At 46.9% G+C, this 19,839-nt stretch overlaps 1 protein-coding gene across 7 annotated transcripts in view; it reads right to left on the bottom strand.

Annotated features, from left to right (window-relative positions):
• PPP6R2 (protein phosphatase 6 regulatory subunit 2) overlaps positions 1 to 19,839 on the bottom strand; it is a 111,663-nt gene that overhangs the window by 32,871 nt on the left and 58,953 nt on the right. For 6 of the 7 annotated variants that reach the window (XM_082308183.1, XM_082308178.1, XM_082308182.1 and 3 more), the window contains 6 exons: positions 19,367 to 19,504; positions 8,991 to 9,056; positions 6,765 to 6,877; positions 2,196 to 2,309; positions 853 to 979; positions 130 to 282 (listed from right to left, as the gene is read on the bottom strand). In XM_082308183.1, the coding sequence (XP_082164309.1) occupies positions 130 to 282; positions 853 to 979; positions 2,196 to 2,309; positions 6,765 to 6,877; positions 8,991 to 9,056; positions 19,367 to 19,504 (711 nt within the window). Of the gene's footprint in view, positions 1 to 129; positions 283 to 852; positions 980 to 2,195; positions 2,310 to 6,764; positions 6,878 to 8,990; positions 9,057 to 18,232; positions 18,749 to 19,366; positions 19,505 to 19,839 lie in introns of those variants that run through there. The other variant, XM_082308184.1, reaches the window with a different exon arrangement.

Genomic DNA, 19,839 nt, shown 5'->3' with positions numbered 1-19,839 from the left:
TTAGAAAAACAATTACACACTGGCACGCTCAAAACAAACTACCTTGCACCGACAGGTGAAAGGGAAGGCAAAAATGTTCCCAGTTTAAAGCTGCTCCCCCTCGCCCCGGTGTCACACTATGTTACTCACAAGTAATAAGTTCATGGTACTGAGTCTGCATAGTTCCTGATTAATACTGGGAGTGTTTGTGTGAAGCAGAGCAGCTATTAGACGAGATCCATGAAGACGAGCATTCCCCAGTGGCTCCTCCAAGACACCAATTGTAGTTAGGATTGCTGTTTTCTATCAGAGAAACAGATAATGAGTACCCGCATCAAAGATCAGCATTTCCTTGGGTGTATAAGCACAATGATTTGACTAAACTAGTTCGTTTCCCTGCCGATTGCGGCGGGATGGACCAGATGACCTTTAAAGGTCACCTCCATCCCAAAGCATTCTGTGATTTCATAAATATTCTCTGCAGGTAAACCCAAATCATCTTCCCACACAGAGGACGGTGTTGTGTGACCACTGCGAGACCTGTACTTCCAAACCTGAAGATTAAAATCAGAATATCCACTAACTAAAAGTTCCTTTCTCTTCACCCCCTCACCATCTTTACACAAGCCACCAGTCCCAACATCCCTGTACTTCTTGGTTTTCCTCGAATACAGCGGCTTTCGAACTCCCTACTGCCTAGTCCCTAAGCACCCGAACTATAAACTTTAAGCATGAATTTTTGTTCAAAAGACTTTTGCCTGTTCCAGCACGTGGCGCTTTCAGAAAATATCCAGGAAGGCTGTGTATAAGGAAAGGGCAACCTGAAATGCAGGTCAGGAGCCATCTGCCCTGAGAAAGGCCGAGACGCTTTACCTTGGGAGGGCTGAGCAGCAGCTGGTGGAAATCCTTTAGCCTTGGTTCAATACCATGTAAGATGCTGCTATTGACAGTGTAAGACCTTTCAAATCCCTGAGTGTATGAGTCCATCAGTCCTTCCACTCTGCAAAGGACAACAGCGCAGCGGTTAAGATTTGACAAAATCTTACAATGGTCTCCAGTCACACTGTCCACGTTGGTCATTTTCTCTTGAAGAATAACGATGAATATGAAGAATAATAATTTCCTGCTACTGAATATATTTACATAACTACGCTATATTAATATCTCATTTACAAGACGACGTTCGCATAATCAAAGCTGTGAATGAGGTGAGTGGGAAGACAGACAATAACCCGTCTGCAGAGCTGACAAATTACTGAAGTGCTCCCTGTTTTTTAAAACTTCCCAAACATTTGAAAAGTAAATTACATCCGCAAGAGTTAACTATAAACAGTTGTTAAAAACCGTAAACCTTCCACAAGCGTTCAAAAAGCAGTACGCACATATACTAACGGATGAAAGCCTTGAGCAGGCGCGTAGCTGTGCTCACAACCCTACCTCCTTCTCAGCAAGCAGGCAATTCCGACTGTTTCTTACTGGCCCCTGCCAACAGCAGGCTCTCACGTAGGAATAAAAGAAACGCTTCCATTCCAGCAATGAAACGCAATCCCAGCACGGCAGGAATGGGCTAGATAGGAACCCCTACGCCCCCAAGCCCTAACTCTTCAGGGATCCTGGGCACCAGACACAGCAGCATTAGCATCTCCGCTTTTCAGGTTTAACTCTGCACATGACTCTGACTAGCAACTCCTTTGCCCAGTGCCATCTTCTGTCCTCGCCAGTGCCTCTTCCTAATCTTCCATTACCTCCTTCACTCTTCCTTATTTTCTCCTTTTTTAGAAACTGAGATTTGCAATGTCTCGCTTCCTCCCCAGAACTCTCGTTTGCCTTCTCTCTCCCCTAGCTCCATCAAAAGAAATAAAAGGGGGATATAGTTTTAAAAAACAAACTATAGAGCCGTGTACAGATATATACGTCATGGGTGATGTGCCTCCCCCCCGACTCTGCACGCGTTCTGCCGCAAGAGCTCTGCTCTCACAGGCGAGGCCTCGCTGCGCGCGCGCAAGGCAACTGGGAGAGCCCGCCGAAGGGCCCAGCTGCCAACTGGTCCAACCGCCGTGAGCCACAGCTGCCGCATCAAAAGAACCAAACGGCTTTTCTTGTACTCGTTTCTAGACAGCACCTCACACTAGGCCAAAAAAATTCCTTTTCTGCTTCATAAAACTAGACTGGAGTTCCTAAAATTGCTCTGGCTAGGGAGGAAGGTGCTAACTCACCCAGAGCGCCTTGTTTCCAGCAGCGTTAGAAGAACTTGTGTTCCATTCACTATGCAATTTTCAGTCTGCTCTCCATCAAACATATTCTTCAGGAGTTGCTCCACACATTCCTGCCTGTTGATCAACACACACACATTAGCCATATAAGAATTAAAAATATTTGGCAGTTGCTTTAATCACAAAAAAAGCCACTTCTGGGGTTTCTGGGGAAAAAAAAAGCTGCAATTTTTTCTTTTTTTATTTTTTTTTTTTAAAGAAAGAATAAAGACATTCCTTTCTAAAGCCTCATATGGCAAGAATGGTTCTACGCCAGGTTTCTGAACATGCTTGCCCACCGCTAAGGCAAGGCCTGGTTATAAACACCTAGACTCCAAACCAAATTGTCGTTCTCCTTTATCAGCAGGATATACCTCTTAGTTATAAACTGGAAGACAACCGAAGTATTAACTCAGTAAATTTAATTTATTAAAGACAATATGCAGCTGATAATCTAAAATTATCCATCAGCATCGCAGAAGACGGACAACAAAGAGTGGAAGTTGACCCTTTGCATTTGCCACTGGCAGAAGATGATCCAGGACCTGGAAACAGAGGCCAATGAATGCAAACTGTAAATAATACGCAGGCTTTTAGTAGTCTTGGCTGTCATCCCCTTGAAATATTTTAATCAATTCACCATCTCTTTGAGCCCTTAAACCAAGATGTCTCCCAAATACTGACAGATTTGGGGCCAGGTGGAGGGATCACCCAGCAAAGTGCTGAAGACTGCTGGAGTCAGATAAATAATGACACTGGTCCTTTCCAGCGTTAAGAATTATTCCGACACTCAAGCACGGCCTTAGAATTGAAGAACAATTAGCACAAAGGTAACAGCCCACTCCTCTCCCTAGTATTCGCCGTGCTAAAGGAGTAAGCGACAGGAGGAACACGAGGTTCGGGCTGGTACCGTTACTCATCCGCAGCCACCGGACTGCAGCAGGGCCCAAGCGCTTCCACCTCTGTGTTCAGACTCCTTCCCGTGCCAATCCTGCGGCTCTTCGTGACGTGCTCCAAAATCCAGCACTCAGCAAGTGCCTTTCTGGACTTGCAAAGTCACATGCCCAGCTAAAAACAGTATTACTCAAGTTCACAGTCTAATTTTTACTATTTTCTAACGTTTGAAAAAATCTCATTTACATTTGTATAAATAAAATATGAGATAAAAATGTAAAACACATGAATAATGCATGAGAGAGAATTATTAAAATAAGTAGCATCTAAATACACTCCATCAGCACAAGCACAAGAGGCAGAGTCAGGAGAAAGAAGTAACAGTTTACCGTGATTAACTGAATTCACTTTTATTGCATACAGCCAGCAGTTATTGAAAATCTAGATTTGATATTTATTCCGTAACCCTGATCACGGCTCCTTCTTGCTGCACTAGCTGATCATTAATTCATGATTCAGAGATTAAAAAAGAGATCAAAAAGGTTACCAGTAATGCTCGGAAAAATTGGCCAAGGAAAGTGATGAGAGATGTGACCTTCAGCAGGAAGGCAAGTCCTGCAAAAAATCACTTTTGTTCAAAATATTTTTTCTGCTAAACAGGGAAGTGGTATAGTGACTTTTAGAAATGCTTTTTGAAAGTGCAAAAACGTTTTTATTTTTCTCATGGAAGTTACAGGTAGTGCTTGAAAACATGCCAAGCGTATACACAGAGACCGCCAGGGAAGCGAGGGCGATGGAGAAGACGCTGAAGACCATTGGAGTAAAGCATGAGCCAAACTTCAAATTGCAGCTTTGTGTAATTCTTTGTAACCAAGGAAACTTGCTTAAATTCTACCACTGGTGTCACAGAGGCTCTCGCGAAAGACCACGGGCAGCCATCTTCTGCCCCCCACACAGGAGGGTTCCACATCCCTCCCTGAAACTGCTCAGAAAGTCTAAAACTGCTGAGAAAGTCTAAAACTGCTGAGAAAGTCTAAAACTGCTGAGAAAGTCTAAAACTGCTGAGAAAGTCTGAAAGCACCCCGTTCTCCATGGCCCACCACAGCTCCCACCACCGCGAACCACGGCCCTCCGTAGAGGGCCTGGACATCCCGGGTGAAACGCCCAAGCTGGAGGCTCATCTCCAAACCTGAAAGGGCTGAGAACCGATACAGGCTTGACGAGATGCTGAAGGCTCCACCATCAGGGATGCCATCGACACTGAAAATCCAACGTTTTGCTATTCAATAAGAAAATGTTACGGTAGGGCGTGGGACAAAAGGCGAGGTCTGACGTATTTCTGCGGGCGCAGGAAAGGCAACGAAGCATTTAGGAGCGAGCATTTCCTTGCCGGGGCAGTTACAGGTCGAGCCTGCGGAGATCCTGTCCGCATCTGCGGAGACCACGGCTTTTCGGTGCCCGTGAGCAGCACGGTTCCCGTCCCGTTGTCACCTACGCACATCAGCTCCTGTCCCAACAGATGCCCCCGACACTCATGTGTGAACCCCCGGTTCACAACCAGGAGAAAACAGCAGCAGTGCCACATAAATTAAGAAAGCTCTGGGTCAACAAAAACATGTAAAAGAGGAATTTTAAGCCCTAATTATAGATGCTATATTATTCACCTCAAGTCTCTTGTTTCATCCCTTTTCTGTCAAAATGGCGTCTTTAGGCCTAAAAGAGCCGGTTTTGGCTTTAATCTCATGTTGAATCTCCAGTAAATGTTTTTAGGTTTGAAGCAAATATAGGAAGCGGTAAACATGCTAACACAAGTAATTTAAAACTACATTATAAAGAGCAAAGAAACAATGCCAAGGGAATAGACTACACTTGAAAAATCAACGTTTTCTGGTACACAACTCATACTTAGCATTATTTGGTAAATAACTCCTAATAAAAATACTCTTTGAAAGTGCAAGTTTCTCATCAATATATTCCCTCAGTAATATTAGAGAAGTTAGCTCTGGATTTAAGACAAACAAAAAACCAAAAAACCCAAACTAACAAACTTCAAATGAAAAAAATTCTTCCAAGTGTCACCACAAGCTGTCCGGACATACAACCGCCGGCTCTGAAAGGAAGCGCTCAGCACCGCTAGCTGGGATCGCAAGCATCCTTACATCCTTTTTTCAGGAGAACACCTACCAAATGTAACTTAAAAAAGCCCGAAATACTACAAATGCTGCTTTTGCCAACCATACCCCAGTGCCATTTTATCACTAGATGACATCTTTAGAACAACCCACCACAGCCCAACAGCTTCCAAATGATGAAATTCACTGTTTTAGTGACAGGCTACCTTCAAGTAAGTTCTACAAGATCATCTGCAAACATGACAAAACGCTTAGGAACCAAACAGCTTTTCTTCTTTTCCAGCCAAAGTACCAGGGCTAAGAAAAGACACTGTCACCTCTATTTACAAATCTTGTCTGCAACATTTATCAACCAGAAGGTAGAAAATGATTAAGCCAATTCTGTCTCTGCGTTGTGACATGTCATCTCGAATTAGAGCATTGCACAATGTGTCTGAGACATGATGAGAGCTCATGATGGTCGCAGGGGACAGGACTTGGAGGAAAAAGAAGTAGCTGATGCTAACTAATGTATTAAGGGATCCACAGGGAATGTAGAGAGAGAGAGGAGATCCGAATTGTCACCATCTAGCCCCAACGCCACAAATAAATGGAAGGACTTTTTGAATGATGAGGGAGGGCGAGGAAGGCATTTAAAGTGTGCAGGCTTGCTTCTTTCAGGGCTCAACCAAATTTGGAGAATAAAAACAGGGAGATTAATGATTCAGTCTAAGTGACAGGCAGACAACTGTCGGTGAGATGTATCGGGCAGTACCTCAGCATCACCTTATCTCTATGGAAGAGCATGCAACCCAAGGCTCACGTTAAGTTAAGAAATCTACAACTGATATTTGACTCAGGAGCCAAAACCAGCATGCCAGAGGACACTCAGAGTGCAGAAGGAGACCTCAGCAAAGGCTGGAAGGCAAGCTAGTAACGCCCCATACAAAGTGCATGGGGACACGCGAGCTACTACGGTGACAGAACTCCTTCTCTTGTCACAGCATTTTCTTCCCAATTTTGAAGAACAGCAACCTGATGGTCTGAAATCCGTCTATACGGTGCGACACGTTTACCAGCGCGGAATAAGAGCCACTGATTGGCCAAGCATGACCAAAGCCTCGCACCTAAAGTCACACTTGGCACCAAGGAACACCGTCAACATGGGAATTTTAAGATTTGTCTTTGTGGGATCTCCCTCAACTTTTGCCACTCCAGTTCACCTTTCTCTGAACTCACTATGAGCGTTTTAACACACTCACGAGCATCGTCTTGTCTTGAATTAGATTGTGAGCTTTGGGGATCGTTAACCCCAATCTCCTGCCTTCAGACAGAGCTACAAAACCCAGAAATCTCAACAGCAGCAGCTAAGTGAGGCTACAATTTAAAAGCAGCATTAAACGGTTGGCACAAATGTCAAGAGTTAAGCAAAGGTTTGACACGCATACTTTGTGTCTCTAGGGAGCCATCAGTAAATGACAATATTAATAGCAATTAGTTTAGCAACAGTCCTCTGAGAAGTACTTACGATTCCAGTGCTGTGAGAAGTGGATCAGGCTCAGGTATATCCTGGAGTTGATTGCTCTGGTCTCTGCTCAATCTTATGATATCACACAGGGTCTGGGAAGCATTTGATTGCCTCTGTAAACAATGACATAGAGCACATTTCAGCGCTAATGTCTCAACGTGGCTCATTCTGGCTGTCGGAGAAAATTTAACACAGCTGGGAATGCAAGAAACTGGATAAATCAATTTTTCAGAACAAGTGCTACCATGCTCTAGAGTATTCATCTGTTAAATACAACACTGATGTGAATTACTAGAAGCATTAACAGACTTTAAAATCAAAGAGGAGGTCTTCCTGAACTTAACAATTAAATGCAGTTGAAGATTTCAGAAAGCGAGGATTCTTCCTGACCAAGTGGTGAGCAGAGTCAAATCCAGTTGGCGGCCAGTCACGAGTGGTGTTCCCCAGGGCTCAGTACTGGGCCAGGGCAGGTTTAGGTTGGATATTAGGAAAAACTTCTTCCCCCAAAGGGCTGTCAGGCCCTGGCCCAGGCTGCCCAGGGCAGGGGATGAGTCTCCATCCCTGGGGGGATTTAAAAGACGGGTAGACGAAGTACTTGAGGACATGGTTTAGTGGTGGGCTTGGTAGTGCTGGGTTAACGGTTGGACTCGATGATCTTAAGGGTCTTTTCCAACCTTAACGATTCTATGATTCTATGATTAACTGGCAAATTTCAAATATAAGTATTTCACTCTTACATCTCACTACTGAAGAGGTTTCCTGCATGAAGAAAAATAAATGGCTTGATAAAACCCTTTACAATTTAATTACTATGTATTAGAAGGCTTTAAAGTAGTATTTTGATAAATTAATCATCTCATTCTGACTATCAATCAATGACTCTCTGTAGCTACTGCATATATAAGATCTTACGCTGTAATTTAGCATTCACCCGTAAGAGAGCACTGCTGAAGGCACACATATCAGCACGTTACTTCCCATTTTTTCTCTCAGAAGGGGCAATTTTTGCTGCGATGAGATGAGGGAATCCTATCGTCAGCATTAATACTACACCAAAAGAATCCTGTGCCATCCCGTTCGCTTCGCTGCTGGCGCTCGTGGGAATCTGCTAACAAGTGCCCCCATCCCCACCTAAGCCAAAGCAGCCAGCGAGAGATCAGCACGCTGCTTGTGTTTCTCCTGCTCAGCGTCAGGGACGGCAGTCAGCACCCAAACGTGAAATGACAGAGTAGGAAACTGAGATCCAGACCTAGAGCTCCTGGCTCGGACGTTTTGTGAAAATTATTGAAAGGACAAAAAAAAGGGGGGGGAAACTCTGTGTGGCCAGAGCAGGGCAGCGAGGCTGGGGCAGGGGCTGGAGCACAAGGCTGGGGAGGAGCGGCTGGGGGAGCTGGGGGGGCTCAGCCTGGAGAAGAGGAGGCTGAGGGGAGCCCTCATCGCTCTCTGCAACGGCCTGAAAGGAGGCTGGAGCCGGGGGGGTCGGTCTCTGCTCCCCAGGAACAAGCGATGGGACGAGAGGGAACGGCCTCAAGCTGCGCCAGGGCAGGGTTGGGGTGGGCATTGGGAAAAACTCCTTCCCCCAAAGGGCTGTCAGGCCCTGGCCCAGGCTGCCCAGGGCAGGGGCTGAGTCCCCATCCCTGGGGGGATTGAAAAGCCGGGTGGATGTGGTGTTGGGGGACATGGTTTAGTGGTGGACTTGGCAGTGCTGGGTTAACGGTTGGACTTGATGATCTTAAAGCTCATTGCCATGATTCTAAAAAGAGAGCACTCATATAATTTAATACTCAGCATGTTCATGGGCTCACAGAATTGCATCTTCTAGGTTTTATATCTGAATACCTACTTACTTATGGCCTAAAAAGAATTGAAAATGACAGTGAACTCATTAATTTAAAAAGTTTTTCAACAGCTTGTTTCAAATCGCAGATTCCTACTTAAAATCAAGTTAAGTTACCGCTGACTGTAGATACTGAGACAAACTGACGCAGCAGCAGAATGAACTAAGAAATTGGTAGTAAAGTAAGTCAAAACCAGATTAAAAATACAACAAAACATTTTGTTATTGAGCTCGGCAACCAGAGGACAGGACGTCCACCCATACAGATCATCCCTCGTTATCTCCTCCCATACGTCACCCGGGCATTATCGAAGAGACAGAGCGAGATTCTTCTGGACCTTACAGGACCCACTACCCACGAAGAGAAAACTTAGTCTCGTCATACTCACGTCCTCATCCTGGCTTGAATGGATCAGTTCCACAAGTCTCTGAATAATTTTTGCTTCATTAAGCCACTGGAGGGAAAGGAAGGGGAAAAGAAAATCCTTGTTTGATATCACAGAATTCAAAAGAAGAGGATCTTCAAGAAGCTTTGCATAACACAGGCTTTTCAAGAAGGGAGAGCCCTTTCCTTCTACTTTGTAATCAAAGCCACAGGCAACACACAAACTCCCCTAGGCACAGATAGAGATGCATCTCAATTTGCATCCGTATGTGCGCCCTGCCCGTGGAACCAAAAACCCAAATACCTTTGGAAAGCATGGACTAGATCAGCCGTAAGCATCATCTCATCTGAAGCAGCATTAGCATAACTTTCAACACGCTCCTCTCCGACCATTTCCTGCTCTTACAGTCACACCGCTGTTTACGCTAAACAATTTCTCCGTCGTTGGGATGACAGAACAACGCTGCTGTTGTACCTCGCCTCCTTCCTCTATGCCAACTTCAGACTGCTTCCCTTCCCTAGCGCCAGCCGCCACCGTATCTCCCTTTCCTGACCGCATGCAAACCAAGTGCGGCATCTGCAAATGATACGTTCCAGCCTCTCCCTTCCCAGCTTCGCCTGCAAGCTCAACCTCTCATTTCCACCCATCCATTTTCGCTCAAGTTTCTGTGGTCTTCATCCCCGGCAAACTGCTGGATGTCTAACATTATCAAACCAATCAGTCAAATCAGTCAAACTACTGCATTCTCCGTTGCTTTTGAAATGACTGACCAAACATTAATTAAAAGGAAAAAGACTTTGGAGGTTTCTGCAATGATATAATCTCCCATCGCTCTTCAGATGAGTCATGGAGAAAATGAACAGTCTCCTGCCTTCCACTTCTTTATAAGAAGGCTCTACGCATGTCTTCTCCCCTTGAACGCTCGTTTTTGTGTTATCTATTCACAGGACTTCAACTGCAATCCTTAGGTTAACTCTTTACCAGCTTTGCTCTAATAACGCTCCCACAGATCTCATCCTCTCCTCTCCAATGCCATGTTGAGTACGACGTAGATCTGACTTAAAACAAAAATTCCAGATTACCATTTTTAGTGACTTTTCCCATGAATAATACTGCTGTTTTCCTACTAAGTCTGAAATATCCAACTTTGTCTCTTTTCTGGTATCCCTTATTATTGCAAAAATACTGAGCTTGTCCAAAAATCTTCCCGGCATACAGCTGGGAAACCAAGTATTTCATTCAAGACCGTATTTTCAGATCTTCTTTCTGTAATTTCTTCTTCCCAACATCCATTTTACCCAAAAGTTCAAAAACCTGGGTTCCCAAGACATTTTTCCTCACCAGCCTCTCTACCAACCTAACTCTTGAGATTCTTCCACTGGTTTCTAGTCTCCCAGCATCAAAATTATCAAGACCATCACAGTACAGTTGATCCCTGCTGCGTCTTAATACATCAGCCTTGCCACCTCCATTCCACTAACAAAGCAACTGCCCGTTCCTTCTGTGCGCGCTGGGTCTACGAGCACCTTTTCTCATCTCCCTGTGCTTGGATATGACTACTGAAATCCTTCTTTCAAATCCTAAGACTCAGTCTTCTGACGACGGCTCAGGTAGCTGTCAATTGGCAATCTACCAAACAGCTGCGTCAAGATTAATGAAATTCTCCTCGTTTATAGCTTCTAGAAAACAGCTACTCAAGCCTATCCATTATGCCCACTGGCAGTCTCTAACAGTAAAATTACCCGCCCCTCCTCTCCCTTTCTCTGTGCTGTATTTGCATGTTGCGTTTTGCATCATCAGTTACACACCCCGCCTTTGCACAGCACCCTGATTACGAGCCCACACTGCAATCTCCAGGTGTTCCCACAGTATTAACACATTGCACAACTTCAGTAAAAAAACCACTTCTATCAATTTTTACCTGCAAGTTTCCTTTCTTCAAATAATAAGCTCCACAGATAGGGTACAGTGGGTATTTCAGCCTGCTTGTTGCTTCGGGCAGAACCTACCTGCCAGTCTGTCAGCAGAGGAACTTTTACCTGTCGAAGCTCCATCCCCCCTTACGAGTTCCACAGCCCAGAAGAAAACTACTTATTAACACTCCCGCATTAAATGTCTTTTCTTTCCCTCGCAGAGCACAGCAAGTTAAATCCCGGCCCTCCGCTGTAGTTTCCACTTGATTCTGTATCCCCGTCCTCCCGCGAGCCCCGCATCGGCTGAGCCTGTCGGCCTTGTTAAGTGAAACTGGGAGTGACGCAATGAGCCCGGATAAGGAGGTTTGCTCCTTTTGCCTGCACTGCCACAATAACGGGCTCTGGGGGAGGTGGGTGGCCACAGAGAGCAGCGCTGAAGGGAGAGAAGCACGACCGTTCATCTGAACAAAGGAATGACTGTTCCTGGGAAGCGAGGGACACAGAAACGAAATTCAAAAGAAAAAAAAAAAACCACAACTGAAACGATCTGTTAAGATCAGAAGAGCAGTACCAAAATCTGGCGAATTAAGAAGCACCTAGTAAGCCTGGAAGAGATCAGTTCCTCCGTCCCGAGGCTGGTGGTGAAGAGATGGCCTCGGACGTTCACAAGAAAAGGAATACTCTCTGACCGACTCCTCAAACGAAAGCTGTGACACTTGCAGGGCGTGCGTACCTGGCCTGCGGTACAAGAGCATTACCCTCAGCATCTCCCTTGAAAGAGTCACACCTGAAACGCAAACTCTGCTGAGCACAGGCACCTCAGCAGCGTGTTTACTCTCCCTGCTAAATGACACGCTCGTGAGGAATTCACGGACAGAAAACTTGCACGTATGTGCAACTTGAATTATTCCACAGGAAAGACGCGAGACGCAGGGCCACGAGCAGGAGGCGGCTGATGTAGCAGTTGTTCGGAGCCTGGTTTGTTTGCAGGCAACGGTTTGCTGCCTCCCGAGGAGGGAGGCTGGGGCTCGGGCCCAGCGGCTGCTGCGGAGCACCCGTGCCACGTATGCTCAGGCACCACAGAACCAGCGGGACATGGCAAACTGGTCTGGGCAAACTGGGACTGGCAGTTAACGAGGCAGCGGGGCATGGAAGGGGGTGTGGAGGTGCTGCTCGAGGCTGCGTGGGACTGCAAGAACAGTGCAACCTCAGCGGTGACGTGCAAGAGGGCACGGTTCCCACCACCGGCTGGGGCAACTGAATCTGGCACACAGGAGGCCTCAACCCACGTGGAGCTCCTGAGAGAGGGCATGGGCAACCAGGTCCCGGGCTGCGGGGAGCGCTTGCTGCTTCTCCTCGGTGGACAGAACGGTCCTCACTCACCCCCAGCAGATGCACTCTCACAACGGCGCTGTGCTGCCAGGCGAGGGGCGTTACGGGCAGAGGTGAGAAGACAATGTAGTATTATATTCTGGATGAACAGAACTGCAACACTTTTTTTTTTTTTTTTTTTTTTTTATGCAGAGACCGTGGAAACGGTCAGGGTTTTCTGGACCCTAATTTTGCATGGAAGAAGGAACAGCCAGAGACTACACAGGAATTAGAGGATGGAGACTCCCAAGATGGGAGCGGCTGGAAGCTGGCAACAGGAGAAGCGCTCTTTCATCACCGGGAGATGTGCACCTACGGAACGGGCGCAGTGGCTTGGCGGTAACAGGCGAGGATGAACAGGTTTCCTCAAGGGAGTCATCAGAGCCGCCTGAGCCTGAGCCTCGCGCCAACCAAAGAGCGTGGCTGGAGCCTCCCTCCTGCAGGGAAGCAAGAACCCACTGCCCAGCCAGACCTGCTGTCGGGGCAAGCATGCTGCTTGCCAGCAGCTCCGACTCCCCCGATGTGTGGGGAGACTGCCCAGGCCCATCCTTCCTCCTGACGCCACGTGGGCACCGATGCCGCTGCAAGGGACATCTCAGGTGCATCACGAGTAACTACAGGGCCCTGGCAGGGTGAAGCCCTGGAGAAGTCCCTGTGCTGCCCATCACATCCTTTGCCAGGTTCAACTCTGGCTTTCCTGCCACCACCCCCGCCTGCCCGGGCAGCCTCTCGCTGCCGCTCCCGAGCGCTCCGTCCCCACTCCGCCATCTCGGCGCCGTCTGTGCGTGCGTGAGCTCAGGCAGGAGCGCCCTGCTCACCCACGCGGACCTTATCCCACGCCTGCTCGACTTTCTGCACATTGGGATGGACCGTTTTGCTTAAGCACTAACTCTTATCTTTCTCCGCGATGACTTCCCTCCCACATAACCTGCTACTAGGCTCAAGGACCAGGCTAGCCTAACAGCAGACATTACCAGTAATGAGTCAATACTGGTGACCAGTACTGCTAAGTGTTTTCATTAAAGACTTGGAAAATGGGAAAAAACACACTTGTAGCAAGTTCGTGAACTCCACCACACTGGGGGGCAGCAGCTGATATGCAGGAGGGGAGGAACCTAGACACGCCGGAGAAATGGCCTGGGAAGAACCTCAGAAGTTCAAAAAGAGGCAAAATGCAAAGTCCTGCACAGGGGATGGAAAAACCCCATGCAGCAGGACGGGGCGGGAGTCATCAGCCAGGAACGGCTTGTGGAAAGGGCCAAGAGGGCCCTTAGTGGTCCTGTTCCGTCGGGAGTCAGCGCTGTACCCCTGCAGCAAAGGCCCAACCGCATCCCAGGCCGTGATGGCCCGAGGGCAGCCAGCAGCACGAGAGCAGGGATCGCTCCCCTCCATTCAGCACCAGTGAGACCCATCGAGATACTGGGGCCAGGCTGGGGCTCACCAGCGCAGGACAGACATTGCAATAGCGCAGCAGGTCCCATGGGGGCCACGGAGACGGCTGGGGCTGGAGCGCGAGGTCGGAGGAGAGGCTGAGAGGGGTTTGCTCAGCCTGGAGAAGGCAAAGGGGAGACCCTATTGCGGTCTGCAAGTGCTTAGCGGGGGGGGGAGAGACAACGGAGCCAGGATGCTCTCGGAGGTGCCGTGATGGGATGAGAGGCATGAGACGCAACAAGGGAAATGCCAACCGGATATTAGGAAAGAAAATCTCCGCTTGAGGGTGATCGAGCACTGGAAGAGGGCCCAGGCAGATCTCCACTCCCGGAGACATTGAACACTCAGCTGGATAAGGCCTTGGACAAGCTACTTCAAGGCGACCTGCTCTGCGGAGGCAACTGGACCTTCTTGGGGGCCTTCCAACCTGCATTATGCTATGAATGAACCTTTGAGGTCTTGCAGGGTCAATGCTTAAGAAAGTCTGTTACATTAGGACTTGAACAAAATTTTGTTTTCTAAAACCTGCTGAAAATATACCTACTAACAGTGTGACTTTGGCTTGGATATGCCCTATCAGCCACAGTAAAAGAAAGTTCATGCCTTATTACTGAAGATGGTAGTCAAGGGACTCTGCAACAACCAGCAGACCAAGGTGTCTGGTCTTTCAAGGACCACAACATCAACAGTCACTTCACTGAAGTATTCACATCAAACTTTCCTCAGCTGAGGACGGATCTTGCAGCAGGACAATTTGTGTTACAAGGGACAGATAATCCGCGTTAGTCTAATCTAGCTCCGGGAGCTACCGTTTAGGGTGAAGACGTCAGGAAGAATACAGCCTTTACATTCTTGCAGTTTGTTACCCATGAAAGCAACAGGAAAAAGTGGGACAACATGCAGGCGTGTTCTTTTCTGTGCTGTGATCACTATCCACGTTAGACTGGCAAAACGAGTGCACGATACCCTGGCTACAAGCGGTGAAAACTGGAAGATCAGTTCAACCCCAGAGTTACTGAGCTTGCGAGGGGTTTCTGCAGAAGCCGTGGCCCACAGCTGGGTGCTCTTCACCAGCACCCAGGGAGAAGACACGGATCCAGCCAGGACAAGCAGATTTCTCTTGGGAATAGCAGGGATCACATTCTCCTCATTACCAAGGAGACCAGGTCAGGTATGTCGAGTGGTGCAGCCCACTCTCCAGCCCGAAGGTGGGGATTTGTGGTGATCGCTGTGCTCCAGCTGAGCCACAGTGGGTTTTCTCCTCCAGACCTGGATCAGGAGGACAGGCTAACTCTCCTCGGTGAAGATTATACAACAGAAGCTGTACTTTTTGTCACTAAGGCAAGCATGAGAAGATAAAGTGCAGAAGAGAGAGCCACAATCACTGGATCTGCTTCACATGAATTCCCAGTACTTGCCAGCAAAATCAGACGCAGAGTCTTCTCACAGCAATTACGCCTCTTCACATTTTTCTAGGTAAGATTTTATACTAATAACACGCAGACGGAGGACAGACTTCTTTGATGCCATTTATCATGCTTCAAGAAGCAACCCATATCTGAGCTTTCCTGCTGCACAAGAAGTAAATTATTTAAAGTCAATATTATTTCTTTCACAAATCCACGGAGACATTCTGGGATCAAGTGACACTGATCAAAGAGAACATGCTGTCATCCATCTGTCCGATGTCAGATTTGTCCAAGGATATCAGAATGTAGGTGCCTGAAAGACAAGCCTGCTGGAGGGACCTCCTCAGAGGTTTCTGATGAAGACTCTTCTAGTATTTTCAATTGTGAGAGTCCAGAAAGAGGGAGGAGGCAGGGCTGTAAAGATGCAACACAGAGAACAGATAATTTCCCTTACATTGCACCTACCCATGGGCTGCCGAATCTGGAGGCTTCCTCGTACAGCGGTGCTTCTGTCAAACTCAGGGCAGAAGTACGGAGGAACAGCACGTGCTCGCCAGGTTTCTTCCTGATGGCACAGCTCTCCAAAACAACAAAATCCGAGCTACGCAAACAAAGCTTTCCTCTGTCACACATGAACAGAAGGAAACTGATAAAGAACTATTATATTTTCGTGTTAACTGTAGGCCCTCAACGACCGATCAAGGAAGAGAAAGGGAAAAAACGCCACAGACCGTAGTTCTGCAAACAGTTTAAGAACATATAAAATGGTACTGCCACCTTCTCTCTGATCTCACTCATCCACTTATCTTCTGCTCCCTTCTCCTCCTTTATCACTGCACAAGTCCTTGCAAGAAAAAAAACCAAAACCACAACCCAAAGCAAGGAATTGAGCTGGCTGAAAACAATCCTGGCAAAAAACAGAAATAAAAGAGAGATGTTTTCAGTTGGATCAGTTCCCTCGTCCACGTCACCGTACAACCACGTGAACACTTCAGCTGGCAAAGATTCAAGAGGAACTGGATGGGCAGAACAAGCAGTAAAAAGGTGAAAGCAGGAGTGCCTCTTTCTCTGGCAACGCCAACTTACAGCGCTCGTGGAATTGCTGGCCCAGCTTCGCTCGGCACTGGAAGTCAAACGCTCGCACCGGGACGGTGAGAACCACCACCCTGGCTAACATCACCTGAGCGACGGGTAGACAAGGCAACTTCAAGCACACACTTTAGAAGGTCCATTCAGCAGAAAACAGAGCAGAGAATGGAGCCACCAGCACGGTCCGGCTGTCACAGGCTAAGGATCTCTAAAATAGAAGGCCAGAGAATTAGCCTCTTGTGCAATTATCAGGGAGTCTCTGACTTACCGAGTCAAAGCGACAACGGGGACATCAGATCCCTACGGAGAGGTGCTGTGGGACTTGTTATGCAGAATATAATTCTGTTTAACTTAAAACTTAAGATATCATCTTCATAAATGTGACACTGTCAAACACTACCTTTCCAGACAGCAAGAAACATACAATGAACCAACTGCAGTTCAGAGGAGGATTTTGCCGGCATAGCAATGTCAAGGGGAAACATGGTCTTCTCACACCCCTACGTGGTGTGCCCTCGACAGCAGCACCTTCTGGTGAAAAACGCTGCTTCTCCAACTTTACTTGGACGGCAAAGTTTTTGGCTTTTGCTAAGTCACACAAACATCACATAGAAGGCATTTTGTTGTTAAAATGATGTTAAAATGTTAAAGACGGCATTCATATTCTACTTGGGAAGCAGCTGGAGTGTAACCTGGAGCCCCTGATGGGCTGTTAGACCTCCTCAGACACCATCCAGCAGCAGAGCACATCGATACTAGGGAAACCTTAAAATATTACATTTAATTGCTGTTACTGTGCTACAAAAGCAATCGATAAACAGCTAGCCAAAAATCCGTGGCACAGGATGTCTATCCAAACCACTAGCTACTGCATGGGGGAAGATGTGCAGATAGGGGAAAAACCCTGAATGTGGCATTTAAAGACATACCATAAACATACAGTGCTGTTAGCGAATGAGGTTTGCGGGCAGGCTGGACATACGGATAGAGCAATCAACTGGAAACTGTTTAATGGAAGACAGGAGTTTCTAAGGCACAATATATAAGAAGTTAATTAAATGCACACAAATGAAAAAGTGCAGCTCAGATCCCGATCACAAGACAGATGGACTCCGCCGCGCTGTTTGACAACGGGTGCACGGCTCTGTGGTCACCATCAAATACGCTGCGCGACGGACCACGTTCTCCCGAATTTCAGCAGTTAGGAGGGGGAGAAGAGTGGCTCAGCAAGAGCGAGGACCTGGGAAGATCAGCCACCTGCAGCTGTATGAGTTCCTGGAAAATTAATAATACTACTTTCCCTCTCGCTAAAACTCACAAGAGCCCGATACCTCTCTGAGGTGTCCGGCATCCCAAAGAAGCACGAAGACCGCTTTGAGACAGCAAACCATTCGCATCCATTCTAGCTACTAGCTGACAAGCAGTATTTTTTTTCCTGATGTGATGAAAAGCTAAAGCAGTCCATGAAGTATAACTTTCATTTCCAATACCTACCAAAAACCAAGATTGCAATTTAACTTTTCTGGAGACTTAAGTTTCTGAGTATATTGCCAAAATTGCTGATAAGTGGCTTCTCTGAACATTCAATCCCAAAGTTCAACATTGCTACTACTTTCTGTTTTTCTGAGGAGTCCTTAAGCCATCAGATTTTTAAATGCTCGAGGATAACACTTACATCAAGACTATTTGGAAAAAAAGCCTTCAGGAGCACCTCCAGTGCCACCTGGTATCCTCACGTGGTTTTCATTTTTTTTGACCGTGTGAAATCTTTAGCAGGTAGCATTAACCTGACAGAATGGGGCTAAAATATATCCCATCCAGATCTGCCTCTTTATGTATGGTTAATATTTGGAAGCCTGGATATTTGGAATTTTCTTGGATGGAAGCCATTCATCCAGGAGAAACACTACTCAGTTAAAATGCCATTTTAACATTAGAAGAAAAAATCATTGCATTTATCCTGGTACTGATACTACGCCGCACTGCTGCAACGTCTGTCCCGCACTGGTGAGCCCCAGCCTGGCCCCAGTACCTTGACGGATCTCACCAGCGCTGAGCAGAGGGGAGCAATCCCTGCCCTTGGGCCATCATGGCCTGGGATGTGGCTGGGCCTTTTCTGCAAAGCCGCTTTCTCTTCCAGGGACTCCTCCATCTTTATTACCCTCCGTCAGTCCATCTCTTGAAGGCTTTTTCCTCCCATCTCCTTTCTTGGTATTGCTATTTGATGTCTAACCAATTGAGCTGCTCACTTTTCTCTCAAAAAACGAAGACGTGTTTCACAGGTGAGTCGGTAAGGACGGATTTGTGCCTGTATTCTTTTCCTTCTCTGTAACAGCAAGTGTACTGCACAATGCACCGGGAGGCCGAGAGGAGGAATCGAGCGGTGATAACCATCCATCGTGAGTCTCTGCAAAGACCATTTACCTGCTCAGCTACGGCGTGGTCAATGCTCTGGACACGGAAGACTTAGGCAGCAAAGCTTGCCAGGCTTACAAATCCTGGTGTGGGCTTCAGCGACTCGAGTACCGTCCTCCATACGGCACGCTGCTCTTCTGCTTTACCGAGAGGGAGCTAAAATAGTTTTTTTTCCTCCGATCCTGCACATCTGCCCACTAAAGGGTGGCTGATGCAGCCTCACCCAGACTGGGCTATGAAGGGAGAAAAACTTGTCCTACCTGTAAGGCAAACTAAGCATCTCAATAAGATATTTTATAAGGCTGCCTATCAAAGAGGAAGGGGAAAGAGGAGGTGCGCGATACCATCTCCAAAAATCACGTACACCCTTGAACACCGTAAGGAATTAAACAAATTACCGTCCCAAACGCTCAGTCTAGAATTCTGCACACTGGGAAAGATCACAAATTTCCTTTGTCAAAGCTCTACAGCAAAAACAGCTGGAGTAAACAGTGGTTGCTATATGGAAAAATGAGTTGAAAATCCCTTACTGCCAGTGACTGAAGCAGGCTTGCTCGGCAGAGCAAGCCACAAACAGGCTGAAGTACCCAAAGTAACCGACGTGCAGACTCCAGCACCAAGAAAAACAGTTTTCAGAAGAGTGGATCCGCTCTCATAATAAATGACAAAAAGAATTCTATTTCTTTAGGACACAAACAAACCAACCCCTTTGTTCCCAATCTTGTAAAGACAAAAAGCGGTAGGTTCTCACATTCAGTACGTCCTGCCGTAGAGTGGCGGGCTCCACGCAGCTGATCAGACGGAGCAGGAGGTCCATCATTGCTGATGTATCTATATGCTTTAGCACCAAGCTAATAAATTTGTCTTTTTTCCTTAGAAATGCAATCACCTAAAAATAAAAGCGTCATCATCAGTGGCTAGTACAGCATACAGACATGGCACACAGAACTTCCTATACTTCACCTTCTTGTCTCAACCAACCAACCTTGACACAAAATGGCTACGAGGTTGAGGAATTCTCCAGAGAACGAGAGAAGAGAATAACCTCGCTTCAAGGCAATACTAAATCAAATCTTTTTAGCTCTCTTTTCTTTCCTCTATGCCACAAAGAAACCCAAGCCCACAGAAATAAGAGCGTCAAGAAGCTGGTGAAGCTGGAGAATTTTTCATTCCGCTTCATTTAAAAAAATCGATTTTGAATTGGAACACACGTATTCCTAAAAC

Source organism: Platalea leucorodia (assembly GCF_965183815.1).
Source record: "Platalea leucorodia genome assembly, chromosome: 4".
NCBI lineage: Eukaryota > Metazoa > Chordata > Aves > Pelecaniformes > Threskiornithidae > Platalea > Platalea leucorodia.
The sequence above is the reverse complement of the archived record's forward strand: the minus strand, read 5'-3'. Positions and strand labels throughout refer to the sequence as shown.